Consider the following 14,944-nt stretch of genomic DNA (forward strand, 5'->3'; position numbering starts at 1 on the left):
GTATTAATTTTAAATACAGCAAGATTTTATGCAGGTTGATAAGAATAAGACAAAAATAGACTAAAGAATTAAACAATTTACTGAAAAAGAAAAACAAAGTGGATACGGAAAGATTTAATACATATACGAAAGTACGGTCAACCTGGCTCACAATTAAAGAGATGCAAATCAAAATTAAATTGAAATAAAATTTTATATCTGTCAGATTAGTAACATTTTATAGTGTGCAGGGAAATTTGAACTTCATACAGTCTTCATAGGGACATAAATTGATAAAACCATTTTAGAGAGCAGTTTGACAATATCTGTTCCCGTTTAAAATACATACCTCCTTCAGTTGTTAAAAATCTATCTCCCTGGGCTTCCCTGGTGGCACAGTGGTTGAGAGTCTGCCTGCCAATGCAGGGGACGCGGATTTGTGCCCCGGTCCGGGAAGATCCCACATGCCGCCGAACGGCTGGGCCCGTGAGCCATGGGCGCTGAGCCTGTGCTCCGCAATGGGAGAGGCCACAACAATGAGAGGCCTGCGTACCGCAAAAAAAATCTATCTCCCTTACAAGTAGGAGTGGGGCTAAAAATGCTCAGGCAGTTTTATCTCAAGTTCTAGCAAGCATTCATGGAAAAGATATTCTATTCTTACATGGATTAAAGACTAAGTGTGAAGAAACGAAACTATGAAACTTTTGAAAGAAAATATCAGAGAGTAATTTTTATGATTTTGTGTTCAGTAGGGAATCTGAATGTCCAATACACATGAAAGATGCTTGGCTTCACTGTTAATTAAGGAAGGAAATGCTAATTAAAGTGGCTATCAGAGACATTTCCCATCTTCAAATTGATGAAAATCATTGGCAAGGATATAGAGCAGTATGAACACTTATCTACTACCAGTAGAGTGGACATAAATAATTTGGAAAGCTATTCGTTAATATTTAGTAAGGTTTAAAAACAGGAATATCCAGCAATTTCACTCCTAAGAAACATTTGTAAAAAAGTCATATACAAGAATACACATTACAGCATTGTTTATGATGACAAAAATACTCAAGCGATCGAAACTACTAACAGGGGACTTCCCTGGTGGTACAGTGGTTAGGACTACACGCTTCCAATGCCGGGGGCCCAGGTTCAATCCCTGGTCCAGGAACTAGATCCTACATGCATGCCACAACTAAGAGTTTGCGTGCTACAACTAAGAGTTTGCATTGCCACAACTAAGGAGCCAGCAAGCCTCAACTAAGAATCCCGCCTGCCGCAACTAAGACCTGGCACAAACAAACAAACAAATAAATATTTTTTAAAAATAAAAAAATAAACTAGTAACACAAGGATGGATAAAGTATGTACATTATGCAGCAGAATATATGTATTTATTCAAAGTAAATGAATTTAAAACTACATATATAAAAATGGATACATTTCAACACAATATTGAATTTAAAAAGCAAGTTATAGAAGGATATATACAATACATATACCATTTATACAAAGTTATAATGTGCAAAACAGTGCTATGTGTTATTTAAGAATATATTCATTTATAGCAAAGGTAAAAAGGTATTCATAGGTAGAGTGAACTCTAAATTCAGTATAGTGATTACTTTTAGGGAATAAGGGGAAAGAAATAGAGGAGAGGAATATGCAGATATATGGAGAGCTTCAGCCATATCTAATGTCTTATTTCTTTTCAAAAATCAATCTGAATGACTTGTGGCAAAGTGTTAAGATTTGATCAAGCTCTGGATAGTCAGCCAGCTCATTATATTAGTCTTTGTAATTTATGTATGCTAAAATATTACTTGTGAGCAATTATTATTGTCCTGTAAGAATTTTAACAGTTTATTTTTATAAAGCTTTTTTAAAATTCTTATTAATTTCAGCATCGGTATCAAGTCCCATTGTTGCAGGTGGTTTGAGAAACCTACATGATAATAAAGTTTCTGGTTCGTTGTCTGGCAATTCTGCTAATCATCATGCTGATAATCCTAGACATGGCTCAAGTGACGACTACCTACACATGGTGCACAGGCTAAGTAGTGACGTATGTAATATATTAGTTGTCATTAAGGTAATAAAATAGTTCTAATATTTGTCTTATAACCTAGTATTTCAGTTCTGTAATTTGAAGGATATCTACCTTTTATTGAGGATTATACTGGGTCTGAGAATCTAGCTGTACCTGTAGAGCAGGGTTGATAAACTGGCCAATAGTCTGACCCATAAACTAAGACTGATTTTCACAGTTATAATAAAGAGTTTAAAAGAACAACAACAAAGAATGTTATGTGACAAACTGTATATGATCCATAAAGTCTGAAATATATACTATCTGTCCCATTACAGAAAAAGTTTGCCAACCTCTGGTCTAGAGGTTGAGGTCCTTAATGAAATATACTTCATTTTTAAATGTTTGCTCACACAGATGTCCTCTTAAATAATGAGCCTTTATTTATTAGTGCTTAGCTCTTTTTCCCTCTAAGACTTGTACAGAAATTTTTTCCCTGAAATTTAATGTTGCTTTAATGTTACTGAAATATTCCACATACTGGAAATCTGTCTTGTCATTGGTTTGGTGGTATTATCGCATAAGTTACATGTATTTAAGTTTAACAAAGATGACATTGGACTCTGCCCTCAAGACATTTACATTTACAGCCTGGTGGGATGTTCAGAGCTCCTTTGGTAGAAAATAGCAAACAAAAATGGAGCATACTAGTAATACCAGTTTTCTTATTCATTGCTATGCTTAGGCTGTTGATTCTTTTGGATACAATTTCAATTCTTCTAAGATATACCACGAAGAAAACAGGAAAGTGCAGAAGAATAATGCTTTTGAATACCAACACTTTACCTGTCAGTAATTTATGTCTTTTATTGGTTCTCTTTAAGATTTCTATAAAGCCTCTTCTATCATTCAAGATATAAATGTTATACTCTATTCCTAGGATGGAGATTCTTCAACAATGAGGAATGCTGCATCTTTTCCCTTGAGGTCTCCACAGCCAGTATGTTCCCCTGCTGGAAGTGATGGAACTCCAAAAGGTATCATTGTAACTAAAATTTCCTTAAATTTTTCACATTTCAAGTTGAGTAAAGAATTCAGACTTCTTAATGCAGTTACCAAAAATTATTCTCTATTGTTTTTCACTTATTGTAGAAAAAAATGAACCTGTACTTACTGATACTGTTTTCAGATATATACAGTATCATTCTTACTAATAATCCAGTGGTCTTTTCAAACCACAGTCTTTGTCATCTTTCTTAAATATTTGAAATTATTGATCAGCTTTCCCTAATCTACACCCTCCCCCCCAAACTTATTTTATATTGAATCCACCTATTTTCCTCATCCTTTTTTCATTGATTTTTTTTTTCTTCATTAGCTCTTTTCTCTGCTCTATCGTTTCTCAAGATTTCTGTCATTAGATTTTTAATCTTCCATTGTACTTTTTTCCTTGGCTATTTTACTCAGTTTTGGTAATAGCATTTGTTACTTTTATGAACAGGGCCCCCAAATCAATGTCTTTTGCTTCCAGTCCTGTCTCCCAAGTTGTAATTTTTCATTTCCGGACAAAACCTCCTCATATCTAGCTGGTATTTCAAATTCATGTTCAAAATTGTACTCACTGTTCTTTCTGCCATTCCTGTGTCTCTTAATGCTATTCCAAATCCTGAATTATCTTTAAAGTCTTCTCTTACTTCTTAGGTAGTCGTTTATCAGAATCTGGCCTGTTCTATGTTAATTACTTCACTAGATCTCTTACACCTACTTTCATCTCTGCTTATTAAAATCGTATTAATTCTTCAAATTCTAAGTTAAATGGGTGATCTTCTATTGACCCTTCCCTGGTTTCCCCAAGCCGTTAGTTTCTGTTTTTTCTAATAACTTATCCTGTACTATCTTATGGACGTGAATTTTATTTTATTTATCTTCAAATTCCCAAAGAACCTTGCGTGGTCTTCTGTGTATAATAGAGTCACAAAATTCTGAGTCCATGTTTGAACTATTTTTTAAAATACTTAAAACTAAGGTCTAATAATTGGAGTCATCCAAATTTGTTGGAAGAGAATATTGTATCCACTTTAAAGAAGTAGCTTTTAATTAATTGCAATATAGCTGATAATAAATTTTATCTATCTGTGACAAATTCTAATTATAGCCGTCTAAAACATGGACTGGTCTGCCTCATTGTAAAGATTTTTTTTTCAGAGATTATGTTCCAACTCTTTGATCAGGGATATTCTTCATGAGGTGAAAGTTGAACTTTTATGAGCCATTCTAATTCAATAATTAGAATTATGAGCTATTCTAATTCTATAATTCTGTGAATTTCCAGACATAGAAGTAACCCAGCTTCTGAAAGAGAGAACAACTTCCAGAGTAACTCTATTTGTACTTTAGGTGTCAAAGTTAGGTACATATCTCACAAGTATTTTCAGAGTAAGAAATAATCAGAGGGCCAGGGAGGAATAACAGTGGGATAGCTGGTTGCTCTAGATAACCAGACCATTTTTCCTCTAACTGTTGAGGATGGATAGATGAGTGAATGGATGAATGGATTGTTAGGTGGATAGATAACTTTAGATAGAAGGAGAAGAAAACTTTAGGACAGTTAACCTCACGAACACATTAGTCATCAGAAGCCTCTATTTCTGTTCGTGAGGGGTTTTTCCAACTAGTTTTGAAGGTTGAATGCATCTTCAATTAGCCTAGTTTAATTTTTAGATAAATTGTTGGAATTTAAAGTTTGTTGTAAAATATATATAATGTGACATGTAAACTTTAAATAAAAAGGCAATATGACGTGTTATAATGTGTAAGATGTTATGGAAAACCCGAACGAACATTTTTTGGCCAACCATATATAAAGCACTTTTAGCTTGACTGATTTTTATAATTTCCTATGGGTTTTTTAAATTTTTATAATTAATTCAAAGAAATGTATATATTATTCAGATACAATTATACTTTTATTTCTGAAGCATATTGATGTAGTTCTTCCTCATTGACAACTTGTTAACTAGGAAAAATTTTCCCATTCGATTAGCTTACTTTTAACACTTCCTTATATCGTATAGTGTTTAATTTAATGGGATCTGGGCTGAAGATATTTTATTTGCTGGCCCTGCATATTTTTCTAATAAAAGGAGGATTAGCAAGCTGAAGAGAGTATGTGAATGATGTTAAGTGGAGGGAGAAAGAGAAGACCACATAAAGGTATAAATTAATACTTTACCACCAATTTTTTAAGTAAGTGAAGACTGATCATTGTAATTTTTCCCACTTCCTTTTTCTTATACCATTAAGTTTTCCTGTGAGTGTACACCCTAGGATTATTTTTTTTATTTTTTTGTAATTTGACAGACTTATTTTTACTTTATACACATCAGTTTTCTTAGATAATAAGTGAGAGAATAGAGATTATCATACCCAAACTATTTGTGTTGCATCTTTAGAAATAGTGAAGTCTTTGCCATTTTCAAGCTAAGTATTTATATTTTTTACGTGAAAAAATAGAAATAATACTGGTCTGGAAGATGGAATACTCATATTTTAATTCAAACCTGGATCATCTGCCAGCAAGCAAAAAGACCATGGGGGACACATCTTTAGGCTTTCTTTTCATATTCTGTAAATAAGTAGCTTGGATGAGATAATTTAACATTTTTTCTAGTGGTACTGTATTGTCACTTATTTAATGTGTCTATCACATTGTCTGAAAATGTAAAACTAGCACAACTGTTCGTTCCTGTTGAATTGTTTTTCTAGGATCAAGACCACCTTTAATCCTACAGTCTCAGTCTCTACCTTGCTCATCACCTCGAGATGTTCCACCAGACATCTTGTTAGATTCTCCAGAAAGAAAACAAAAGAAGCAAAAGAAGATGAAATTAGGCAAGGATGAAAAAGACCAGAGTGAGAAAGCTGCAATGTATGATATCATTAGCTCTCCATCCAAGGACTCTACTAAACTTACATTAAGACTTTCTCGAGTAAGGTCTTCAGACATGGACCAGCAAGAGGATATGCTTTCTGGTATGGAAAATAGCAATGTTTCAGAAAATGATATTCCTTTTAATGTGCAGTACCCAGGACAGACTTCAAAAACACCCATTACTCCACAGGATGTAAACCGCCCACTAAATGCTGCTCAGTGTTTGTCGCAGCAAGAACAAACAGCATTCCTTCCAGCAAATCAAGTGCCTGTTTTACAGCAGAACACTTCAGTTGCTACAAAACAGCCCCAGACTTCTGTGGTACAGAATCAGCAACAGGTATCACAACAGGGACCTATATATGATGAAGTGGAATTGGATGCATTGGCTGAAATTGAGCGAATAGAGAGAGAATCGGCTATTGAAAGGGAGCGCTTTTCAAAAGAAGTTCAAGATAAAGGTAAAATAGTCTCATTACTACCACTTCATGCTCTTGGCAAATATTTAATTATAATGTCAAAAAAGTTTTTTAAAGTAACTCTTCTTTTTCTCATTATATTTTATAATTTTTAATGTTTCTCCTCAATTATGGTTTTGTTACTAAAATGCTCGTCCCTCAAAAGTTAAAGCTTAATTTCATTTTTTATCTAAAACCACTATCTGAGATATGGTAATTCTATATAACACATCTGTCACCTATTATATACCAAGTGATTTTATCTGTGTTTGTCTACTAAAATGAACATAAGCATTTCTATATTACATGTGTTTTCCACAATTTATGTTAATAGAATTTTGCATCTTTATCTTTTTTCTACCAAAACAAGGTTAACCGCTATAGAATTATTTTGAATCATTACATTTAAGAAAAGTTTGTATGTTTATTATGCGATTAGATTTTTCACTTAGTTTCTAATTCTGTCATCTCTTAATAAATGTGAAGGTTTTTTTAAGTAAAAAAATTAGGAAAGAATTTTAATATGAAATAGCAAACTTTAAGAATCAGGGATCTTTTGTTGGTGATTATGGTTAAGTGTTCTCTTTTGTCTGACTAGTGTATTAGGATGGGTTTTCAAGACACCTGTTCTATGAGTTTATGGGCTTTCTTTTTGTGCTTTATAAAAATTATAATCAAAGTAAGTTTTGTTAATTTCTTGATTATTTGGTGAACATTATGTATAAAATCTCTTAAATTTTTAGAGAGACTAATGAATCAGTGGTTGAAATTAGTAATTTATGAATTTGATGTCTCTACAGTAGACGCATATACATATTTGAACATTCAAACCAAAGAATACTTTAATATTTAATTTTATAGTTAACTATTCTAGATTAATTTATAGTTCTTAGAGTTTCTATTTGGTCATTATAAAACAAAACTTCTTGATGTTGACTAGAGCTCATTTTTATCTATGATCTTGTTCATTATATGACAGGATCATTTCTAGATAATTGTGTTCCTCTGCTGAGAAACATGCTGAAGATTCATACTATGTTTCCTGTCTATCATTTGTCTCTTTTTAATGTTACTGGAAAAACAGACTGTATTTGGTAATTGTTGTATTACAGTGTTTGCTAAGTGCGTAAATCACGGGTAGATGCAAATAAAGAGATTGCTAGAAATCTTCATTTTATTGGCTAGGGAACTGGTGTTGTTTTTTTGTTTTGTTTTTAACTAGCAAATCATGGACATTAAAGATGAAATAAAGTGTTGCTTGCCCTTTTTCTCTTTGCTTAGTAGTGTGGGATTTAGGAAATAACTCTATGTGTTCCAATATATATCTCTTCCTCTAACCTCTTATAAAAGTATACGCATGTCAAATGAAGAGAGCAATATTATTCAGCTGCTCTCAATAATATTAACCTTTCCAAAATTCCTGAGTCCTGTGACAGTTTTGCAGAAAACATATACAATTGTAATTTCTTGACCAAGAAATATTAGTTGCCTTGAGAACTGAACTTTTGCATGACGTTTTAATCTGTGTTTTGGAAAATTATATTCTTTAAAAGGAGTATAATCTTTTTTTAATGACCTGATTGTTGGTAGGAATGAAAGCAGAGGAAATGGTGAACTTTTTTTCTTACTTTTTTGAACTTTTACTCTGTCATATTTGTTAAAACCAAAGATTTTACTTATAAAAACTGAATGGAAATAAGGATAGTAAATAATGCTAATTGCATGTTAGCAAACTTATTTTAGACTACTAACTTTTCTTTGGGAGATTAAAACAAAATCGACAAACAGCATCATACTGTTCTTCCTGACACTTGTTATGTATATTTTAATTTTAATTATCAGTTTTCTCTGTAATCTCTGATGGTGTGACTATAACAAAGATAATTGAAAAGTTGAGTGAGCAAAGTTGACTTACAATTTTGAAACAATGTAATTTGACTTACAGAGGTATCTGGTTCTATGAAGATTTAAGGGAAAAGATGAACTATCTGATTTTCAGTTTGATTTAGATGGTTTTTCCAAATTGGTTATGCTGATTTGGCTGACCTCATATTAGTGCTGTCATCTCTAAATTGCCTTCTGACAGCTTTATTTGAAAGCCTTTGGAATTTTAGGTACCAGCTAACATTCGTATCTTGTCATTTTATATTCAACTTCTGCATTGTATGATGAGATAGTGTTTTATATATAAGCAGTTATCTTGAGATTTTGGAAAGATTAAAGGGTTGGTATGTTGCTCTAAGTTTGTAGGTGAGGTCATAAATAAAAGTAAAGTTTTCTGAAGTGGTAGTCTTACAGTCGGCCCTTGAGAGACGAAATACTTCTTTGAAATGAATTTATCACTAGTTACCACTACATTTTAGAACTACTGTATATTGTAAAATTGATATTTACTGTATTCTAAAGTTTGACACTGAGTACTTTTTTATAACTATTTTATTGCTGGTAGCAAGGAGCAAACAAGACTACTTGTGTGGTATACATGGTTTTACTGAGTGCTCTGCTCTAGTTTCTGAGCTTGTTTCCCATTATATTCATTTGTTACGAATGAATGAAGCATTCCCCTCAATAGACCATAAATCAAAAACCTGTACCTTGTAAATAGATTAGAAAGTTTGGCAAACATGGTTGTTTGATAACTATGGAATTCAGGAAAAGAGATAGAATACTCTTAGAAATATTTTACACAGGCTGTGGTATAACCTAATACACCTCTGTTGCACACACAGAAGACACTTTTCTGGCTGCTAGATATTTATGTTCCTTTGGCCTGTTCTCTCTTCTTTGGAGAGATTTATATACACTGATAGGTTAATTCTGTGCAACCTGATATTTTATAATATTCCTGAAGGACCTTCTTCTCAGTCTTTTGCTCAAACTTTTAACATCTGTAATTACATAAATTAATTTCAAAAGGCTCTTTTTCTTTGCTTCTGGGATGAGCTGTCATAGACATTAATATCTCCATGTGCTGAAAATTCCTGCTTTCTCTTGTTTAAGAGGGGGTTTCTTTGTTCATCTTTGCCTGTTTCATCTTTTCCCAAGGTCCACTTTCCATGTTAGCAAGTATAAGGAATGGTCTAGCTTCACTAATGTTTTTTATGATGTTAAAATATTCTTGCACTGTAACCCTGATTAGAAGTAAATTATTATCTATTGTCATTTGGAATAAGAGACTGGGATTTGGGACAGGAATAGGACAATTAGTCACTTAGCCTGTACTGTGGTTTAGGTATGGGACTTTTTCATTTTTTAAAATTGGCTGTTGTGTGTACTGTTGTTCTGCTTTTTGCTTTAAGTGTTTTCATTTATCACTTGTAGATTTAGGCAAGTGATATAGTTTGTTTCGTACAAGCACAATTGAGTTCACAATTTCTTTAAGGGCCAGATATTATTTTCAAAATACCAGTATCAAGATGACAAGTGTTGTTGGTCTTAAAATTATATCTTTTTGTATGCATTTTCTTCAGGAACACCTGTATTTTGATAGCTAATTTTATGGCTCCCAGTGCTTTAGAGGGCTTACAGGTAATAGTGTCCCAAATATTAAAATTATTCTTCATAGAGATGGCTTTCCATCATTAGGTGAAGATTATTATATAATGAAGACTGATAACAAAAGTGAATAGACAAAAGTGGCCTGTGCTGATTCAGAGCCACTTTACAGGAATAAGTTCGTGGTGGAACTGAATCAGATGAAGTGAATCAGAACCTGCATGCTCTTAACGTATCCAGGAGTTCTTGCAGCAGTAATGTAATTTTTCCAGGTTTTACAGAACAGGTGTAGTACCTTTCAGTAGTTGAAAAATTTGAACTTTGTATTTAGCAATATTTTATGCATAGTAGAGAAAATTATAAGATCTTCCCCAATCTTCATACACCACTCATGTGGAAATGCTTTTCATGTTTTTATTATAAATAATCATAGTATCTATAAAGATAACTAAATCGAACATGATAATTTCTTTGAAATTAAACACTTTGCTAAATTTCCATTTTAATAATGAAAGATAAATTAGAATGAGGTTAATGATCTATTAAGTATTTTGTAATCTTTTAAAATTTAGCCTTCAAGTTATTTTAATGTTCTTCTGAAAGACAGATTGTTCATATTTATAGGATGAGCCACAGATCTCTTAAGAGAGATCTTCAGATGCCTGAGATCTATGTTATTAATAGTTCTTAAGTATGCTTAGGTTACCATTTTAATGACTTTCATGAAGCATATTTCATTGAAAAATATAAAAATTTTAGATTAGATTATACTATTTAAATTTCTAGATCCTTAAAATTTTTTTCTAAATGCTTATCATAGAAGTTTAAGGGATAAGTATAAGGTTACAAGCATCCTGTTTTTGAGGTAATAATTATTTGGTGTGCCCATTGGCAAGATATAAAGATGATTTTGTGTGGCAGAACATTCAAAAGCAAAATTCTATAAATCAGTATTCTAAGTGCTTTTTTCTTAGGTATTGATGCAGAAAGCTTCATATAAGTTCTTACCAGGTTAGTTTTAACTAGGGAAAACAGTTTAATGATAATATACTTTATTATTATCATCGTGTAGTTATTTCGCAAGTGGAGTATATGTGATGATAGATTTGACTTCTGAATTACTGAAAAAGCAGAATGGCTTAGTTCTTCAAAAAATTACTGGCAAATATCTGAAGTAAATTTTAGTAATATTTGATTAGATTGTAAGCTGTAAGGGACTGCTACTTCTCACTTTCAAAACAAAATGATGAAACTTTGGTGTATAAAAGCATCATTACTATTAAAAACATTTTTTTCAGAACTTGGTTCCCTAATATTAAGGGGCTGTTTTTAGTGGTCATTTTGACTTTTCACCTTGTGATCTTTTCCTTAAGTGATACTGTATCACATTAATGAATAGTATAAGAGAATCTAAAGATTCTCCTGAATAATAAAAAAGATTAAAAATAACTTTTAAAACAGCCAGGCAATTCAGCAAGTATCATTAAAGCAGGCAAAGTCTCAGGGTGCTATAATGTTATAGTTATATATCATGTTATGATTCCCAAGACCTAATTGGAAATTCAATTTATAGAATTGGAAATTCAGTTTATAGAAAATGACCTAGGAGCCTCTTGAGTCAAGTGGAATCATGCACAGAAATACATAGCTGTTAAAAATACCATGACATTTTATTATAGTGGTAGATTTGTGTTTGTGTGTATTTTTGTCTTTAAATTGCACATAAATACTGTAAATAACTTCTTCTTAAGCCAGTATATAGACCCCTAGAACTTTATGTTGAAGAGCTGAAGCATTTTTCTTCAGTTTAAGTTGCTTAAGAAAGATAGCATTTATCTAAAAAGTTCTTATTATAATGCTTCTCATTTTTATAATTATGTTTCCTTGTCTAAAGATACTTCTAACTGTGTGTTAGCTTTTAAATTCCATTTGTGCTGTTGACACCTTGAAGAATTTGAATCCTGGATCAAAGGTTAATAACAAACTATTAAATTCTTTTTTTTTTCTTACTCTCCTCATTTACCTATTTTCCAGTGGCATGATTTCTATTTTCTTTTGAGTTTTATTCTTTTCCATACTTCTCTTACATGTGACAAAAACACCCTGTTTTGTATGTTGGCAAATTTGGGGCTCTTTGTAGTTTTTATTCAGTTAGCAGTTTAAATGATCTTTATACTATACTTGTTAATATTTATTGAGGTACAGCAAGCATGAATATTTCCTCAAACATTGGTTTAAAAGTATTATGCCATTCGTGCCTACTATTTTATATATGTGTATTGACATTTGCATTCACCACATTTTTAAAAAATGTGACTTTAAAAAATAGTCAAAGTCCATATGGTTTTTAATAAGATAAGAATATATGTCTATTACTGATACTGAATATTTATCTTTGAATTTCAGATAAGCCTTTGAAAAAAAGAAAACAAGATTCTTACCCACAGGAGGCTGGGGGTGCTACAGGAGGTAATAGACCAGCTTCTCAGGAGACGGGTTCTACGGGAAATGGGTCAAGGCCAGCATTAATGGTTAGCATTGATCTTCATCAGGCAGGAAGAGTGGACTCTCAGGCCTCTGCAACTCAGGATTCAGACTCCATAAAAAAGCCTGAAGAAATCAAACAATGTAATGATGCACCTATTTCTGTTCTTCAGGAAGATATTATTGGAAATCTTAAATCTACACCAGAAAACCATCCTGAGACTCCTAAAAAAAAGTCTGATCCTGAGCTTTTAAAGAGTGAAGCAAAACAAAACGAAAGTAGATTGGCAGAGTCTAAACCAAATGAAAACAGATTGGTAGAGACAAAATCTAGTGAAAGTAAGATAGAAACTAAAATTGAGGTACAAACAGAAGAACCTAAACAGAATGAGAACAGAATGATCGAATCCAGACAAAATGAGAGCACCACAGCCGAGCCTAAACAGAATGAAAACAGAGTGTCTGACACAAAGTTAAATGACAACAAACAAAATAATGGCAGATCAGAAACAACAAAGTCAAGACCCGAAACCCCAAAGCAAAAGGGTGAAAACCGACCTGAAACTCCAAAACAAAAGAGTGATGGGCATCCTGAAACCCCAAAACAAAAGGGTGATGGACGGCCTGAAACTCCAAAGCAGAAAGGTGAGGGCCGACCTGAAACTCCAAAGCAAAAAACTGAAGGTCGGCCTGAAACACCAAAACATAGGCATGAAAATAGGAGGGATTCTGGAAAGCCATCAACAGAGAAAAAACCTGAAGTGTCTAAACATAAACAGGACATTAAATCTGATTCACCTCGGTTAAAATCAGAAAGAGCTGAAGCCTTAAAGCAGAGACCTGATGGGCGATCTATTTCTGAGTCACTAAGACGTGACCATGATAGTAAACAAAAGTCAGATGACAGGAGTGAATCTGAACGACATCGGGGGGATCAATCTAGGGTTCGAAGACCAGAAACATTGAGATCCTCTAGTAGAAATGAACATGGCATTAAATCTGATGGTTCAAAACCTGATAAAATAGAAAGAAAACACAGACATGAATCAGGGGACTCACGGGAAAGACCATCTTCTGGGGAGCAGAAAGCAAGACCTGACAGTCCTCGTGTTAAACAAGGAGATTCTAATAAATCAAGACCTGATAAGCCTGGTTTTAAATCACCAAATAGTAAAGATGACAAAAGGACAGAGGGTAACAAGAGTAAAGTAGACAGTAATAAAACACACCCTGACAATAAGGCAGAATTTCCAAGTTATTTGTTGGGGGGCAGGTCTGGTGCATTGAAAAATTTTGTCATTCCAAAAATCAAGAGGGATAAAGATGGCAATATTACTCAGGAGACAAAGAAAATGGAAATGAAAGGAGAGCAGAAAGACAAAGTAGAAAAAATGGGATTAGTTGAAGATCTAAATAAAGGAGCTAAGCCTGTAGTAGTCCTGCAAAAACTGTCTTTGGATGATGTTCAGAAACTTATTAAAGATAGAGAGGATAAATCAAGAAGTTCCCTTAAACCTATCAAGAATAAACCATCAAAGTCAAATAAAGGTAAGAATACTTACTCTGATGTCATCTGTGTTCTAGTGAGTTTTCTTTTAAGTTTTAGGGTTACTATGGATAAAAAAAATGGAAATTTACAAAAATTGAAACACTACTGCATGGAAAGAACAATATAAAACAACAGTGAAATTATTTGCCGTAATAATAGATAAAAAGTTCTCATTGAAAATTCTTTTTCTCCCACCCCTACTACTCACCATAGTCGTGATTTTTACTGTTGGTTCACAGAGAAGAGTTCCTTTTGCTGTTTAATTATTTCAGTATTTTTGAAAGTTGCTTGCTAATCAAGTGAATGATTTGAATGGATGACTGAAATAGATGTATTTAACAACTTTTTAAAAAGTTATTTTGACTGTAGAGAGAATCCATTCTCTATAATTAGGTAATAAATTGACTGAGTTTTAATTTCTAAAGTCTCAGTAAAGCTATGTGGTATAAAAAACTCAACATTATAAATTCTTTTAAGAATATTAAGTGTCTCTTAATATTGTTTTCTCACAGATCTGTCTCTGAGTTAATTACTGATGAATAGTTTGAATGTATATAGTTTAGAAAGTTATATAAAAGGTTATTTCATCTTTTTGTGGAGGAGGTGATTAGTTATGAATGTTTCATTTTTTAAAATATGTAGTTTTACCCTTTTCTGTGGAAGAGTAATAGGGAATGGTAGTTACCTCTTAAATTGGGTTAAATCATCAGTTTTAAAGGTTTTTTGGTATTTTTATTTGTTTGGGTTTTTTTTGTTTTGTTTTGTTTTGGGGGTTTTTTGTGGGTTTTTTTCTCATGGTTCTGAGTTAAATTCTCTGGTTACATAAACAGTATTGTTTCCAGGAGGAAAAAAAAGTCTTAAGTGCTGAGAATACAGTGGCAGTTTGTATAGAAAATATTATTTTGTGTTCTTTTGTATACTATTTTTTTATATATGTATATATAAAATTTAATGATGCTGTGTGGTAAGACCTGTTTAGCCCGTGCAATATAAATAGATTGGGATATAGTTTTTAAGGCAAC

The 14,944-nt window shown here is 32.7% G+C and overlaps 1 protein-coding gene across 1 annotated transcript in view; it reads left to right on the top strand.

Moving 5' to 3' along the window:
* Nucleotides 1-14,944, top strand: part of NIPBL (NIPBL cohesin loading factor) — a 192,209-nt gene that overhangs the window by 88,163 nt on the left and 89,102 nt on the right. The window contains exons 7-10 of the mRNA XM_060146966.1: nt 1,881-2,041; nt 2,946-3,042; nt 5,771-6,397; nt 12,296-13,921. Coding sequence (XP_060002949.1) covers nt 1,881-2,041; nt 2,946-3,042; nt 5,771-6,397; nt 12,296-13,921 — 2,511 coding nt within the window. The remainder of the gene's footprint in view (nt 1-1,880; nt 2,042-2,945; nt 3,043-5,770; nt 6,398-12,295; nt 13,922-14,944) is intronic.

The sequence above is a fragment of the Lagenorhynchus albirostris genome, chromosome 3 (assembly GCF_949774975.1).
Source record: "Lagenorhynchus albirostris chromosome 3, mLagAlb1.1, whole genome shotgun sequence".
Taxonomy (NCBI): domain Eukaryota; kingdom Metazoa; phylum Chordata; class Mammalia; order Artiodactyla; family Delphinidae; genus Lagenorhynchus; species Lagenorhynchus albirostris.